General features: G+C 39.6%; 1 protein-coding gene across 3 annotated transcripts; it reads right to left on the bottom strand.

Moving 5' to 3' along the window:
- Positions 1-725: 725 nt before the first annotated feature.
- Positions 726-13,217, bottom strand: LOC141790220 (mothers against decapentaplegic homolog 2). Of its 3 annotated transcripts, none has more exons than XM_074669936.1 (11): positions 13,036-13,217; positions 11,625-12,034; positions 10,106-10,195; positions 9,668-9,861; positions 7,809-7,943; positions 7,593-7,655; positions 6,673-6,726; positions 5,291-5,503; positions 5,003-5,140; positions 4,620-4,764; positions 726-3,041 (listed from the first exon to the last, which is right to left on the bottom strand). In XM_074669936.1, exons 2-11 carry the CDS (start codon positions 11,858-11,860, stop codon positions 2,918-2,920), a joined length of 1,392 nt encoding a protein of 463 aa, XP_074526037.1. In that variant the 5' UTR covers positions 11,861-12,034; positions 13,036-13,217; the 3' UTR covers positions 726-2,917. The 3 variants fall into 3 exon arrangements, with proteins under 3 accessions (XP_074526037.1, XP_074526036.1, XP_074526038.1); XM_074669935.1 differs by having other exon boundaries at positions 7,581-7,655; positions 13,036-13,216; XM_074669937.1 differs by lacking the exon at positions 10,106-10,195 and having other exon boundaries at positions 7,581-7,655.
- Positions 13,218-13,807: the final 590 nt, after the last annotated feature.

Genomic DNA, 13,807 nt, shown 5'->3' with positions numbered 1-13,807 from the left:
TGACATATTCTAGATCACAAAACACAAAGACTTCAGTCAAGTACATTTAAAGAGACAAGCCAGTCAAACCTGAATTTTCCTGCAGCAAATCCCAAGCTGCAGGAGCAGAGGCCCTAAAACTTTTCTATGTTTCAAGGCGCTCTCTGGGGAGATAGTGAGAATATGTTTTCGAACAGGGTCACAGAGTAAAGACGAGAGCTTCAAGTATTTCTTAAATTAAACATAAATGAGAGGAAAGCAAGTTAAAAATCGCCTTGTAAAATGAGTACATGCAGCGTTTTTGCCAACGTGGCTGGCACAGACCAAGACCAAGGGAGCAAGTGATGAGTTCAGAGACTTAAGCTTTGTCATGAACCTCAGAGCTCCACATTATCCAAAGAATTAAAGCTCTGAGAGGAAGCATGCCTAAAACATAAGCATCATCGTTCAAAGGCAAAAAAAAAGTAGTAGCAATAAGTCTCTTTTCTGCAGCATGAAATAGAAGCTCAAACGTTAATTTCAAGCTGCAGAATGTGAGGCTTCAAAAAGGGGTTTAAGTGGGTTTTTTCATGCGGCATCCTCGTCACAACTGTACAGACAACAAACAAAAACAACAACCAGCAAGTAAAGCTTGAGAGTAATTCCACTGCTGATATTGATATTGGTATTTATAGCATTTCAAATATGTTCTATCTAAAATTTGAAGTATCCACAGTATCAAGAAAACACACACTCAACAGACTGAATCATGAGAATAAAAATCTTTATTAGTGTTTTATGAAGTCTGCATAATATGCCACACGCCTGAGAAGCTTATGGTCAGAAAAAAAGAACTGCTCTATCAATACCGCCCTCTACTGGTAAAACAACTGCGACATCTACTGTACTGACTGCTTTGCAAAATGATTACTGTTAAATACACACATACTGTACTACTGTTATGTATATGTACGTCTGGTCCACGTCAGTTTTTGTAATGCATTTTTTCACATTCATATGTTGTAGGCCAAAGATAAAAACGATGTAACACTGGACCCTAACGCATGGTTTCAGTTCCCCAAATCCAAACTCCACTAGGTGCACGTAAAGTACAATCGCTAGTGCCAGAAGGTAAACACATTTACATCAAGAGAAAAGGAGTGAGGGAAACATGTTAAACTCGCAACAGCCACATAATGACAAATATGGCAGAGTTTTAGCTAATATGTCTGGTTGTACATACTGTATTTTATAGACAGAACAAGTACAATACACACATTAACACAGAATGTCCTAGTGTGCAGGCACATTCGCTCTTATTTTCTCATGGAAGGCAATGGTTCCAGCTCCCATGTTTCTGTAACATTTTCAAATCCAAATATATCTGGATGACTTTAACCCGCTTGACTAAGCACCAAAAGGCTACAAGAGGTCACGTGTGTTGTTCGAGAAGTGAGATGAATAAATGAATGAATGAATGAATGAATGGCCATTACAAAGTTTTACATGCTTCTGGAATCATTTAAACCATTACAAGAAGGTGGACTCTGAGTTTTGGGGAAAACCTGTTCAGTACTTTAAATGCACCAGCTTTCTTTGGGAAAAAAGGACAGAATCAGGCTACACGTCATGTGGGGCAGTGATCTTTTTTGTTTGTTTGTTTATAACCAAGACTAAGAGCTGCGATTAGAAATGTATTTGAACAGAATCTTTTGGATAAAACGAAGGAATGATCCACGCCCTCCATGTCTTTTTAGAAACAGCTGTGGTCTTGAAAATATTACTGTAATAAAAAGTGAACGACAGAAAATCTTAAGTATATTTATATATAAAAATACATGAGAATACAAAAAAGTAGCAAAACAATGGGGATATAGGCTAAAAACAGAATGATTTCATTGATACCTTCAAATTCTCCTGGTGAGACGTTCAATGCTCCACCTCAGAGAGCCCCAGGGCTCTCAGTGTCGTGTCAAAAAGAGAAAAAGCTTTTGAAAACAGCTGATATTCTCTGGTCCCTGCCCAGTGCACCTCGCAAAGCCTGCTCAACATCTCACTAGTTTCCTAACCAGGCTGCTCTGTGGGGGTGTGAATCAACTTAACCATGGACACAGAGAGTGCCATATAATGACAAAGAAATAAACTACAGCCACAACCAGGCTTGCAGTTGTTTTGGGGGTTTTTGAGTTAAAATTTTCTTTACCAACATTCCTATTTGTCCGTTAATAGGTGTGTCTTATAAAGACACACCAAGTGTAACAAAAGTCAATTCCATAAATCCATTCAATTTCATAAACACTGGCGTTTCCTTCAGAGGGGAACAGCCAACAAGGCCATCGATTCTTTACCAAGCCACTCTGACAAAAGATGGGTCAAAGCTTCCCAGACAAAAGTAAACTTAGTTTCAGAACAATGGTTGGGGAAGGCTGGAACAAAATCAATTTAGCATTCAAGCTCATGTTTCTCATACCAGTGATCTTCAGTACTGAGAAATTATTCACAGACATTTTTGGTATTTCCCCTACTTCCTGGACTAAAAACCAATATACATTTCATTTGTACCACAAATAGATCTAATATTAAGGATTTGGGGGAAAGCAATTTAACAAGGTGCAAGACATAGATGGGTATAAAAGTGCCAAATTCTTTACTGAAGTCTGTATGTGTGTGTATTTTGTATATGTATAAGTATATGTGTGTGTGTGTGTGTGTGTGTGTGTATTTTGTGTGTTCATGTATATGTGTGTCTTTGTGAGACAGTGAGGGTGCGTTTGTTTTGGTGTTTGTGTGTGAGAAGTTAAAACAGGGATGTGGAACTGGGCCACAAATACTATGACGAACGTTACAGAAAAGTCATTCTGTGGGGTTTCCGTTTTTTTTTTTTTTCATGAAGGACTCACAAGTTTAGAATTTAATGACATGTAATGGGGCTGCGCTTTTGGGGCACGTCCTCAGCTGTTTAGGACATACTTGAGCAGCGGGCAGACGGGGAACCCATCTGGGTCAGAACCTTGTCTAGCCACTGCAGGGGTCCATTCAAATGCAGCTCGATCCAGCAGGGAGTGCTTGTGACAGTCTGCCTCCTGTAAAGAGAGACACACGTTTAAAATTCTGATCAGTTCTTAAATTTCCTTTGTCAACGGAAACTGACTATACATCATGGTTAATTCTGAAACTTGTCAGTGCGCACATGAGCCGTGTTTTCACCCAGCAGTCCAATTTAGACCAGTCTGGTCTGGTGTAGGTTGGGTCGGTAAAGCCTGATCCTGTTTGAGTTTCCACAGCAAACTGTGCCCTCTCATGGTGGGTGCTGTGTAAACCAGATGCTGATAGCTGCGTCAGTTACATAGTAGCGTGACGCCGTAGCAGCATGACACAGTGTATCCCGACAATAAATCCAACAAAGAATAAAAACATGACACGGTAAACAAAAAGCAATGATTGAAGACATTCAGTAATTTGTCTTCTTTGTGATTTTCATGTGGCTCTTTGTTATAAAGTACAATCAAGCTTTGTTTCAGAGAAGTGCCACAAGGGGAAATACAGCCGCTGTCGCATGGTAAGTGATGATTCCTTCAAACTTTGCTGAATGGCATAATTTATTTCCCTAATATGATGCATAGTAAAATAAACTACTGAAGAGGAGGACACTTTACAACTTATTGATGATGTTTTGAGTGAAGCAAATGCATAAAAGCAATAAGGCAGCTGCTGACTACCAGAGCGTCATGACATACATAAAGCCTGGGAGCAAGTGAGTCAAAGCTGAAAAAGACAACAACTGTAAAACAGATCTTGCTTTTAATGAAAATACTTCTGTTATGTGTGAGGCTTTGAGCAGAAGACACTGTTGCTTTCTCTTGAACAGTTTAAACTGCAAGACATTTTCAGTCCCTCACTTTAAAATCTCTGCTTTATCACATTTGATCTATTCTCTACTTTCCTTTTTCATTCTCCTCTCTAATTGTGAAAACATTGAGCAAACTATTACAACTCCACACATTAAAACTATATCATCTTAACATGAACTAAGAGCATGTTCATAGTTTGAAAGAGAATTGTTTGGAAAATAAAAGGATAATGGCTGAAGGAATTGCTTCATCAATAACGGACTAGTCAACTAACAAAATACTCGTTAGTTGCAGCACAAAACTATAGTTTATGACTTCACTGTCTTACAAAGTTTCATAAATAAGTTGTATGTTCCATTTGTACTGGAAGTCAGGATTTACGAGTTCCAGCTGGAACGCCCCCAGGGATCGAAATTTCCTACTGGGAAGTCAGCAGACCCACACCACCTCAATCAAAGATGGCTGCCCCGGTGTATTAAGTAATTAAGCTCCTGTAATATTCCATTTGTTTTAGCATTTTTGACGAGTGTTTGTCGCACTGAATCAGCCTTAAGCGTAGTATTGTTCGATACTTAAGTACAGAAAAACTGCTGTTAAGGCAAGTTTTTCTGACTAGGCAACTTGAACACTTTTAACTCTGAGATGACGCCATTCCCACTCCCCACTTCCAAGTTTTGATGTAAATGGAAGGCAGCATCATGTTGTGACACGAAAACAAAAGTTTGGATAATCTTCCTATAAGATGTGACAGAGCCAGAACAATGCCCTCACTTCAAACTTGAGCAGATATCAGGGTGTAGCACTGCTTACCTGTACTCGGCCCCCCAGCCTTTAACAAAGCTCATGCGGATGGTGCACATCCTGGTGAGCTGGTAGACAGCTTCGAAGCCCTGGTTCACCGACTGAGCCAGCAGGGCTGCAAATTCCTGGTTGTTGAAGATTTTTAAATTACATCCTGAAGGAAAAAAATAAGAGAGAGGGTTGGTTTATATCTTACTGGTGCCTGTCACTGTATCTCTTTGAGGAGTATTTGGTAGTTTTGTGTTGGAGTCAGCACATCTGAATAACACAGACATCAGTGCTGGTCACACTGAACCTTTCTTGTTATTTTTTGCATTGGGCTTTGTTAATTCATGACAGTTTGATGCTTATTCATGTGATTTAATCTGATTGCAACAAAACTGAGCTCTCACCTGGTGGAATTTTACACACTGTTGCGGGATGCCAGCCATACCGCTGGTTGCAGTTTGGACTTTGGACAAAGATGGCGCTATCACTCAGGCACTCAGCAAATACTTCCCCTCCAATGTAATAGAGTCTAACTCCTCTTCCTGTAAACACAGAAAAGCAGGAATCAAGGGTTAGGATGATGTAAAATGGGCATGAGCCTAAAATTTAAGTAATCCTGGAGCAGGAACAGGTATTAGACTCAAGAATAAACTGTAGAGAGGAAAGAAGACTTTCTATTGGCTGTTTCTTACCTATGTGCCTCCGGGTCATCTCCACCGTGGCATTCCTGTTGACATTAGACAGCAGACCGAGGCAGAAACGCTCAGAGTTTGACGGATCCGTGAATCCATCCACAGTCAGCGAAGGCTGGGAGGCGTGGAACGTCTCGCCAACGCGCTGGTTCAGCTCGTAGTAGGCTATAGAGCACCAGAAAGCTGGCTCCGAATAAGTCACTGGCTGTAGGTCTAGAGAAGAGGTCAAGTCACTTAAACATGTCCTGATACGTCCTACTCTGATGACACGTTTAAACATGTTCAAACAAATAATGAAAACATGAGAGTCCCACTCATGATGTCAAATACTGATGGATACTGAAGTGTTTGTCCTTCAGTGAGTGGAAAGAAACACAAATTTGTTTTCCCAAAAACCAGACTCTGATCCCTCAAAACAGAAAATAGTATAAAATCTCTAATGTAGGGATGGGTACCTTTCACATTCGAAACAATACCAATGCCCGGTACCTGGCAATCGGTACCGGTACTCAACAGTACCAATTTTCGATACTTTTTTGTGCTTATGTGGTAAAAAATATCAATTTGTTTGAAAATAAAATCTCTTTTTTTTATTTAATATATTTATTCTTCAATATATAACCTTGCAATGCTGTGTTTGTGTCCAGCATGGAAAATCACCTACTCCACTACTTCTTCACAGTCACAAGGATGCGTTTAGGTACCTAAACATGGTACCTTTTGGTTCTACATAAATCGATACCCGGTACTTTTGACAAAATTCAGTCGATACCTATAAAAGTACCTAAATCGGTACCCATCCCTACTCTAATGTAACTTTCGGGTAATCAAAGATGGTGGACAAAGAGCAGAAAAAAACAAACAATGATGGCTTCATCCATAACTCCTTCTTCTTCAATGTTGTCCAAAAACTGTGTAGATGGCATAACTTTAGACTGTCATCAGCTTTGGTTCCAAACTTGGAAAATAGGTGCAGTTTAAGCGAAAAACAATGTAGCAAGAACGGAAAGATCTGAGCAAACAGGGGCTCTAGGTTTCCCATTTCAAAATAAGACTTCAACTCAGCTCAAATAATGACTGTGTACAGATCTTGTTTGGCAGAGTATATCCTAAGGGTGCCCATATCCGATTTTAAATAATGAGCATGCTTAGCACCTAATATTTGACACTATTTTCAAGCAGATTGAGGGAATTAAAAACATCCCTATTTTGCTAAAAAAAAAAAAAAAAAAGATCTTGTCACATTGCTTAGACTTTACAGACGTTCATTGGTTAGAGTGAAAAAAGGCCAAAAACCAGTGACGTCAACTTATTTGCATCCTACTCATAGACACTGTGCTTGTTTTTCTTCTCTGTCTTGAAAGGAAGGGTTTGCATCTTACCCATGCTGTGGTTGACAGGAGACAGAGTGCTGGGGGACAGCTCTGCTGGAGAACCTGCCAAAGAAAACATTGAGTCATCGATATGGATGGTTTGACAGAGGAACAAAACACAAGGAACATGTGGATTGCTTCAAAGACGAGATCAAACTAGTGGCTGCCTCACAAAAGAAGGTCAAAAGAACTTTGAAAAAGTGAAACAGGTGTGTTTTTGAGTGATAACCAGGCTAAAACAACTACTGTGTGCATCCTACATGTGTGAATGGTTCAGATCGTATCAGTGTGAGTTATGACTTGACATGACACTGAGCTAAATGGAAGACTTACTGAACAATAAGTAACTTGTTGCACTTGGAGGATAAAAAACACAGCCTCAGGCTGTCGCACAAAGTATGCACTAGAGCAGCATCATGGCGGCCAAAATGATAATCGTGATTATTATGATTGGCATAGAGATTGTGATTATTAACGACTAGGCCAGGAGTGACAAAACACTGATGAGGAACTATTACTGCAGTTTGACATCAGTGTACATCTGTAGTAAGTGCAATCTTTTCTTTATTTCTTGTACAAGTAAGATTAAAGGAATTTAGTGTGCATGTGGAAAAAAGCACTTTTAGATCATGTGAGCCAGAAAAATTTATATGTGCTTAACAAATTTTTATAACTATATTTAGCAACCAAAACTCTCGTTTATAGCAGCAAATCAAAATATCTAAATGAAAGACTGAAGAGATTTTACTCAATTTTATTAAACTGAAAATGTTTTCCAGTTGTGTTGCTGTTGTGTGAGTATACAACCACATACTCGTGTCAGAGAAATGTGTAAAATAAAAAGCACCTCTGGCTTTGAATTGAGGAGATGGGGAAGAATCACAGGGAAAGGAGGAGGGTTTACTAGTCTAGGGTACCTGTGTCCATACTTTGATTCATCTGTTGATCGCTGGCCTCCCCATCCTCACTGATGTAGCCCGGTGGAGGCGTTTCTGTTTGGATGATGCAAAGAGGAAAAAACATGAGCTCCAGTGTAAAAACAAATAAACATTTTCTTCTTCATTAAATTTCTTTAAAGTGAAATGAAAAGAGGAACCCTAAGCCAGCCAAACGTATTCACGCTCAGGGAGCAGAGATGAACTCACCTGGTATATAGTTGTTAGGAGGTTCGATTCCTGCAGGAAAGTTTGTGTTCTCAGGTATGGAATGAGTGTAGTCATCCAGAGGTGGCAGCTCTGGCAGGATATCTGAGTGTCTTGGCACGAGAACAGGAGGCAGCACTGCAGGGCGAAAGTGTCCAAAGAGATGATTTAGATTTGTCAGTCATATGCTTTTAAAAACATTTTTTCATCTTCAATGCTTTCAGATAGTAATGCAAAAAAATGAACAAGTGGGTAGAAAAGACGTTTGCGATGTTTGCAGAAGCAACAAAACAAAACATCAGAATTACTCATGAAATTTAGACTGAGATTCTGAGACGACACTGAAGTCACTTTCAATGCAGATCACCAGCCTTGAACTCCCAAAGAAGATTTTGTTGATGAAAAATTAAAATCTGACACAACTTGTAGCTGCTCGAGGCTTCAGCAAGCAGTCACATCATTTGACGCAAAGACTCTGCTTCCAGCTTAAGATAAGAGATACCTGCTTAAAGGCACATCTAGAGCTCACCAGGACACATATTTTACCTGGTTTAAGCAAGAACGAACAGATGCTACAAAAGGACAAGGGTCACTGTACTACAGGAGACAAGCCTGTCACATCCTCTAATAAAATCCTGTTTTACTTTTTTAATGGGATCAACAAAATCTACTGAATGACAGTGAGAGCTTTAAGGAGATTTTAACATTGTGTTGTTGTTTTTTGACAAAACCAAGCTACTAGTCATACTGCTAAGCTTATTTGCAATTTTCAGATCTCTAAAGCCAAAAATGCTTTTCACAAGTGTCTGAAGTTAACACGTACTGGCATGTTAAGTAAAGATGAAACAAAAAAGTGCCAATTATTATAAATCAGGGGTCTGATTCACATTTATCAGAAGAACAGGGAAAGACAAACATGCACGGTTCATGTAAAACATCACATAAGTTTTGAATTGTTGCGCTGATGGCTAAAAAGCGTTACGATAAATTGGGAGAAAGAAGTTACAAGCTTGGAGAAAAGTGACCACATTATCATTTCACCACTCACCAGCGCTGATTTTCTGCCTTTTATTTACTTGTTAAGTTTGGGAGCTTGAAGACATTACAAATTATAATATGGCAAAACAAAGCTCTTTAAAATTGTATCATACTCTATTGGCACAAGTGGATTCATTCACATAACGCTGTATTGTGAAGTTTATGCACAGCACAATCGATACAACTTCCACGGCTCATCTCAGTTAATTTAAAAACCTCAGTTTGAGTTTGTCAGAAAACATCAGCATGAATATCCAGAAATAAAGATTACAACCCCAGATTTTATCTGGGATGAGTTTCCTGTCTTCACTTAGTATCTTATCATATTTTTCTTTTATTTTATTTTCTTTTTTTAACAGAAGAAAAAAGAAAAATCCTGCACACTGGCCAACTCACAGGGAGAAAAACTTTAATGCAACATTTAATATTTGCTTGATAAGGTCTATGACCAAAATGTTGATTTTAAGTATTTCTTTCTGGAAGTTGGCCAGTGTGCGAGATTTTTCTTTTTCTTCTGGTAATTTGAACTATTTTTGTCTTGTGCTGTTTCTGCTTTTATTTATTTAAGCCATCATAAGAGAGAGTCACCTCTTCGGGGAGAAGGAAATGAATTTTGGACATGTCCAGAAGAATAACATCCTTGATTTACACCATTATCTTTGTTTTTATTTCCCCATTCTGCTTGATAAACTTTGTGTGTAATACCAGAACCCTGAATTTCCCCTCAGGTATTATAAGTACCTTTCTCACTATCGATACATCCATCCTAGAATACAGACATGTGTGGTTTAGGTTTGATAAGATAAAAAGAAAAGTCTTCTAACCTGGGGTCTCCACCCGCTGGTAGTGGTAGGGGTTGATGCAGACCTCATCCTTCTTTAGGTGGAAGGCATACTCACAGGCCTCAATAGCGCGCAGCTCGTGGTGGCTGTGTAGATCAGGCCATCGCCACAAGCGGCAGTAGATAACGTGAGGAAGCCCCTTCCTGTGGGAGACCTGCAGGCGGCCATCCAGTGATCTGATTAAACAGCAAACAGGAGATGGTGGTGAGATGGATCAGAGATACACAGGGGAAGAAAGAAGGGGTGACACATAATATGGCCGGGTGGGGTGCGGGTTGTAGGAATGGAGATGAAAGGATTGAGGGGTGACAAGAACGAGAAACAAAGATGTTCTCAAAGCCTGTCACCTCAAACACTGCAATGACAACTGTCCCACATCAAAGCTGTATGCAACACCATACAATAGTTGAGAATAGTCACCTGGTTTGGTCAGGGTAGTTGTATAGGCCTGATGTATCCCACTGTTCTATCGTATTTGGTGTACTCAGTCCCCATATTTCAGAGCAATTGCTGTGCACAGAGAAAACAACAAAACAAAAACAAAAAACAAATGATAAACATGGGACATGGCTCATTCAGAAATATCAGTATGAGTAATGTGAACATTAAAAGGCCTCTTTTATTGGAATCTAATGGCAAAATAAAGACATCAAGTTCAGTTTGAGAGGTGAGAATGGAAAGATGGGAATTTCAAATAAGAGAAGCCTTTTTGACAGAATAAAGGAAAAAATACAACAACATGGAGTCAGCGAAACACAATGAATGAGACAAAGAGCATTCTTCAACACTGTGGCATTGTATCAAACACCCAAAATAACTCTGAACTTATCTGGAGACATTCAAACAAACACTGAATACACACAATGGCACCAGAGAGTGGGGGAAATGGAGGAGGCAATCGTGGGTGGGGGGGAGTGGGAGATAATTTTGAAACATTCTCAAAACAATCACAAGAAATGGCCTGAAAATTAGACAGTCAAATCTTGAAATGAGGACAAATGAGAGAAGTTGCTTCTGAATAACAGGACAATACATTTCTACAGTTTAATGCTACGAAAACATAGAGCCTTGTAATCTAAATGTGGGATTACAGCTAACATGGAATTTGTTTGGTGCAAATTTTTGGTCATTGACAGCGCGGGAAAGTAAGTTTTAATCACCACTCACGGCAGCTTGTAGGTTCTAAAAATCTTCAGCAGCTATTTGTACTTCTGAGAAATCAGTTTCTAGAGAAGAAACGTGCCAAAATGTTGGAAAACAATTCCCTTATTACATTCAACACATGTATAGCTGGTAAGCAACATCTCTCTGCATTATTGACTCTCCCTAACCCCCCTCACGTATATATCTTCTACTATTTCTGCCACATTTAAGAAATTGATTCATTCACATTGCCAGCCACATAATCTCTACCAACCTAACAGTGCGAACAATTCTCAGGCGATAACAACCACTCTGCTATCTATAGACATACAAACATCCGACATGGTACTCGGCTGCACATGATGTTCCCACTAAACGTGAGTCTGGGCCATCAAGGCTGGCTGGCTGATAATGAGACCATTTTTTCTCACCATTTAAGTCTTTCATCAACAGATAAATACAAGCTGTCTGCCTGTAAGCGCAGTTGTAAACAAACAGTGAGCTGATTCCCATCAGCGTGGCTTTTATAATACATTATAGCTTTCCTTCTGTTGTGCAAATATGATAACATCTTTATGTAAACCACATTACATTTCCAATTTGTTACCTATTCATCTACAAACACTGAATTTTATTGAAACAGAATCTCATTACAAGTCCAAGTTTAGCATCAGCGGACGACTGTTTGATGTAATTCTGCGACCCTGACATGTGAACTAAGCACACTAGCATTAACTTATGCAGCAGCTTTCTCCTCACCCTACTTTGAAGAGCAGTGTAGTGCTGAGCAGCATACCTGGGGATGGTGACACACTTGGTGTTGCAGTTCTGCGTGGTGATAGCTTTCTCCAGCTCGTCTAGCTGACCTGTCTTCTTTAGCTTCTTTACTAAGCTCTTCACAGCCTTCTCGCACCATTTCTCCTCTTGCCCATTCTGCTCTCCACCGCCTGCTCCACCGGGGCCGCTAGTTGACTTCTTCCAGCCCAACAACCTCTTCACCACGGGAGGGGTGAATGGCAAGATGGAGGACATTCTGGATGGACAAGCCGGGAGTCTCCAGAAGACTCAATACAAGCTCTCACACACACAAATAGAAGGGACCTAGTGCTACAGTTTGGGCCCTTGCTCTGCTGGGGCCCCTCTCCTGACCAAAAAGTCACAGGTGGAAGCCAGTGTTAGCAGGATATACTCAAACGAGGTGGATACCTTGGAAAAAAGTCACACACAAAGTACATCGTTAAAAACAAAACATGCAACAGATAATAACAACAGCCCAAAACAAACAACAAAGGGAATTTCTTCTGTCAGTGAAAATCTCTGAAAATGTGGGTATGATATATTGATATGTTTGTTGTAAAAGAAGCGTAGTAAGTGCTACATAACTGCCTTATATTATTAGTTTGGTGAAAACAAACAGTGATGTCCACTTGACGTTAGCCTGTCACTAACACTGATCGACATCACAGTTAGCTAGCTGGAAAATCCAACTGGTTCACACCAGAGATGTGCCTGACACCTTCACATCCCGTACATGAAATGCAACCGCTGAGACTTTCCTAAAAAAGGGGACAGGCTAGAGATGAATAAAAATAGGGAATTTATTCTGTGACATGGCCCCCGGCGCTAACACTAACTGGCTTGGGAAGGCCGGCTGCTAGCTACCTGGTCGGGGGGCCTGCTTAGCTTGAATCACAACAATAAACCCACTAACGTCATCTTAACCAGTGTTTTACAGCTAAATGCTTACATTTTTACAAATGGAGGACAAAAGTGAAGATTTACAGTAAATATACAAACAGGAGGCAGTTTGTGTGGGTCTGCATCCCGCTAAGTGAGCTAGCATTAGCGCAAAGCAGCTAGCTGCCAGCTTGTTATCAAAAATCCTTTTGTTGTGATCCACCAAAATACCTCCTGTGCGCAACAGTCAGCCGCGCTATTCGGCTACCTACCGTCGGCCTGTCAAGCAAACTCAACACAAAAGTAATCTTTTAAAACACGAAACCTGTAGTATCGCAATGTTTTCATGTTTCATTTAGTCGCAGGTAGAGAGGTTTTGTGATATTAACCAAGATGTACACACCGCACCAAACGAGTTAGCATCTTAGACGAACTCTTCTGAACTGAGCCTGGCTCCCGCTGGCTAACGGACCTACAGCTCCCACACAAAACAACATGCTCCAAAGTCGACAAAAGCTTTCAATAGTTACCCCAGTTTTAAATCCCACGGCTCTGCTTTGGGAGGAAACGAGTGCACAGCCCTCCAAACACCTTGTTAGCATTAAAATACCTGAACTGTTTGCACCGTTGCTAATTTTGACTTGTAGGCTTGTTCTCAAGCTGCTACTGAAGCTAGTCTGCTAGGCTCGGTAGACCGGAACAACAAAACAAACTTGATAGCTACGTAAGGGCGCTTAATCCCTCCTATTCAAAACATGATTGGAGGATAATACAGGACATATTCTGAGCACTCCTTTGACAATCCCTGTTATTAAATTAATTGTGTGAGTTTATTGATGTAATTCAGAGATTAAGTGGCGGACAACTAATTCAAATCTTAAAAAAAAAAAAAAATCACTTTACCCCAAATAAAGAGTTAGATTAAAAGCATTACTTGCCTAGATTTATTTATTTATTTGTTAATTTATTTATTTATTTACTTATTTTACAAATGGTACCTTAATTTTGTTTCTCTCACAGAAACATTTTCACTGGACATATCTTGATTTTTTTTTTTTTTTTTTTTTTTTTAATCTGATAAATGTATGTAGCCTATGTAAAGAATCAAAATCGCTTTTTCTTAAAAATTTGGCTTATGTTAGGTGGAAAAAGCCGAAACTTACATGATTATGGGTGTAATGATTGATTACTTTTTAGTGAAAAGATTAGTGAAAAGATTATGTTCAAAAGAATACTGATTAAAATATTAATATTAAATAGATAACTCTCTATTTTTTGTTTAATTAGTAGCGAAAGTACATT

This window comes from Halichoeres trimaculatus, unplaced genomic scaffold, assembly GCF_033239565.1.
Source record: "Halichoeres trimaculatus isolate MK-OKI-2021-1 unplaced genomic scaffold, fHalTri1.1 fHalTri1_scaffold_5, whole genome shotgun sequence".
NCBI lineage: Eukaryota > Metazoa > Chordata > Actinopteri > Labriformes > Labridae > Halichoeres > Halichoeres trimaculatus.
The sequence above is the reverse complement of the archived record's forward strand: the minus strand, read 5'-3'. Positions and strand labels throughout refer to the sequence as shown.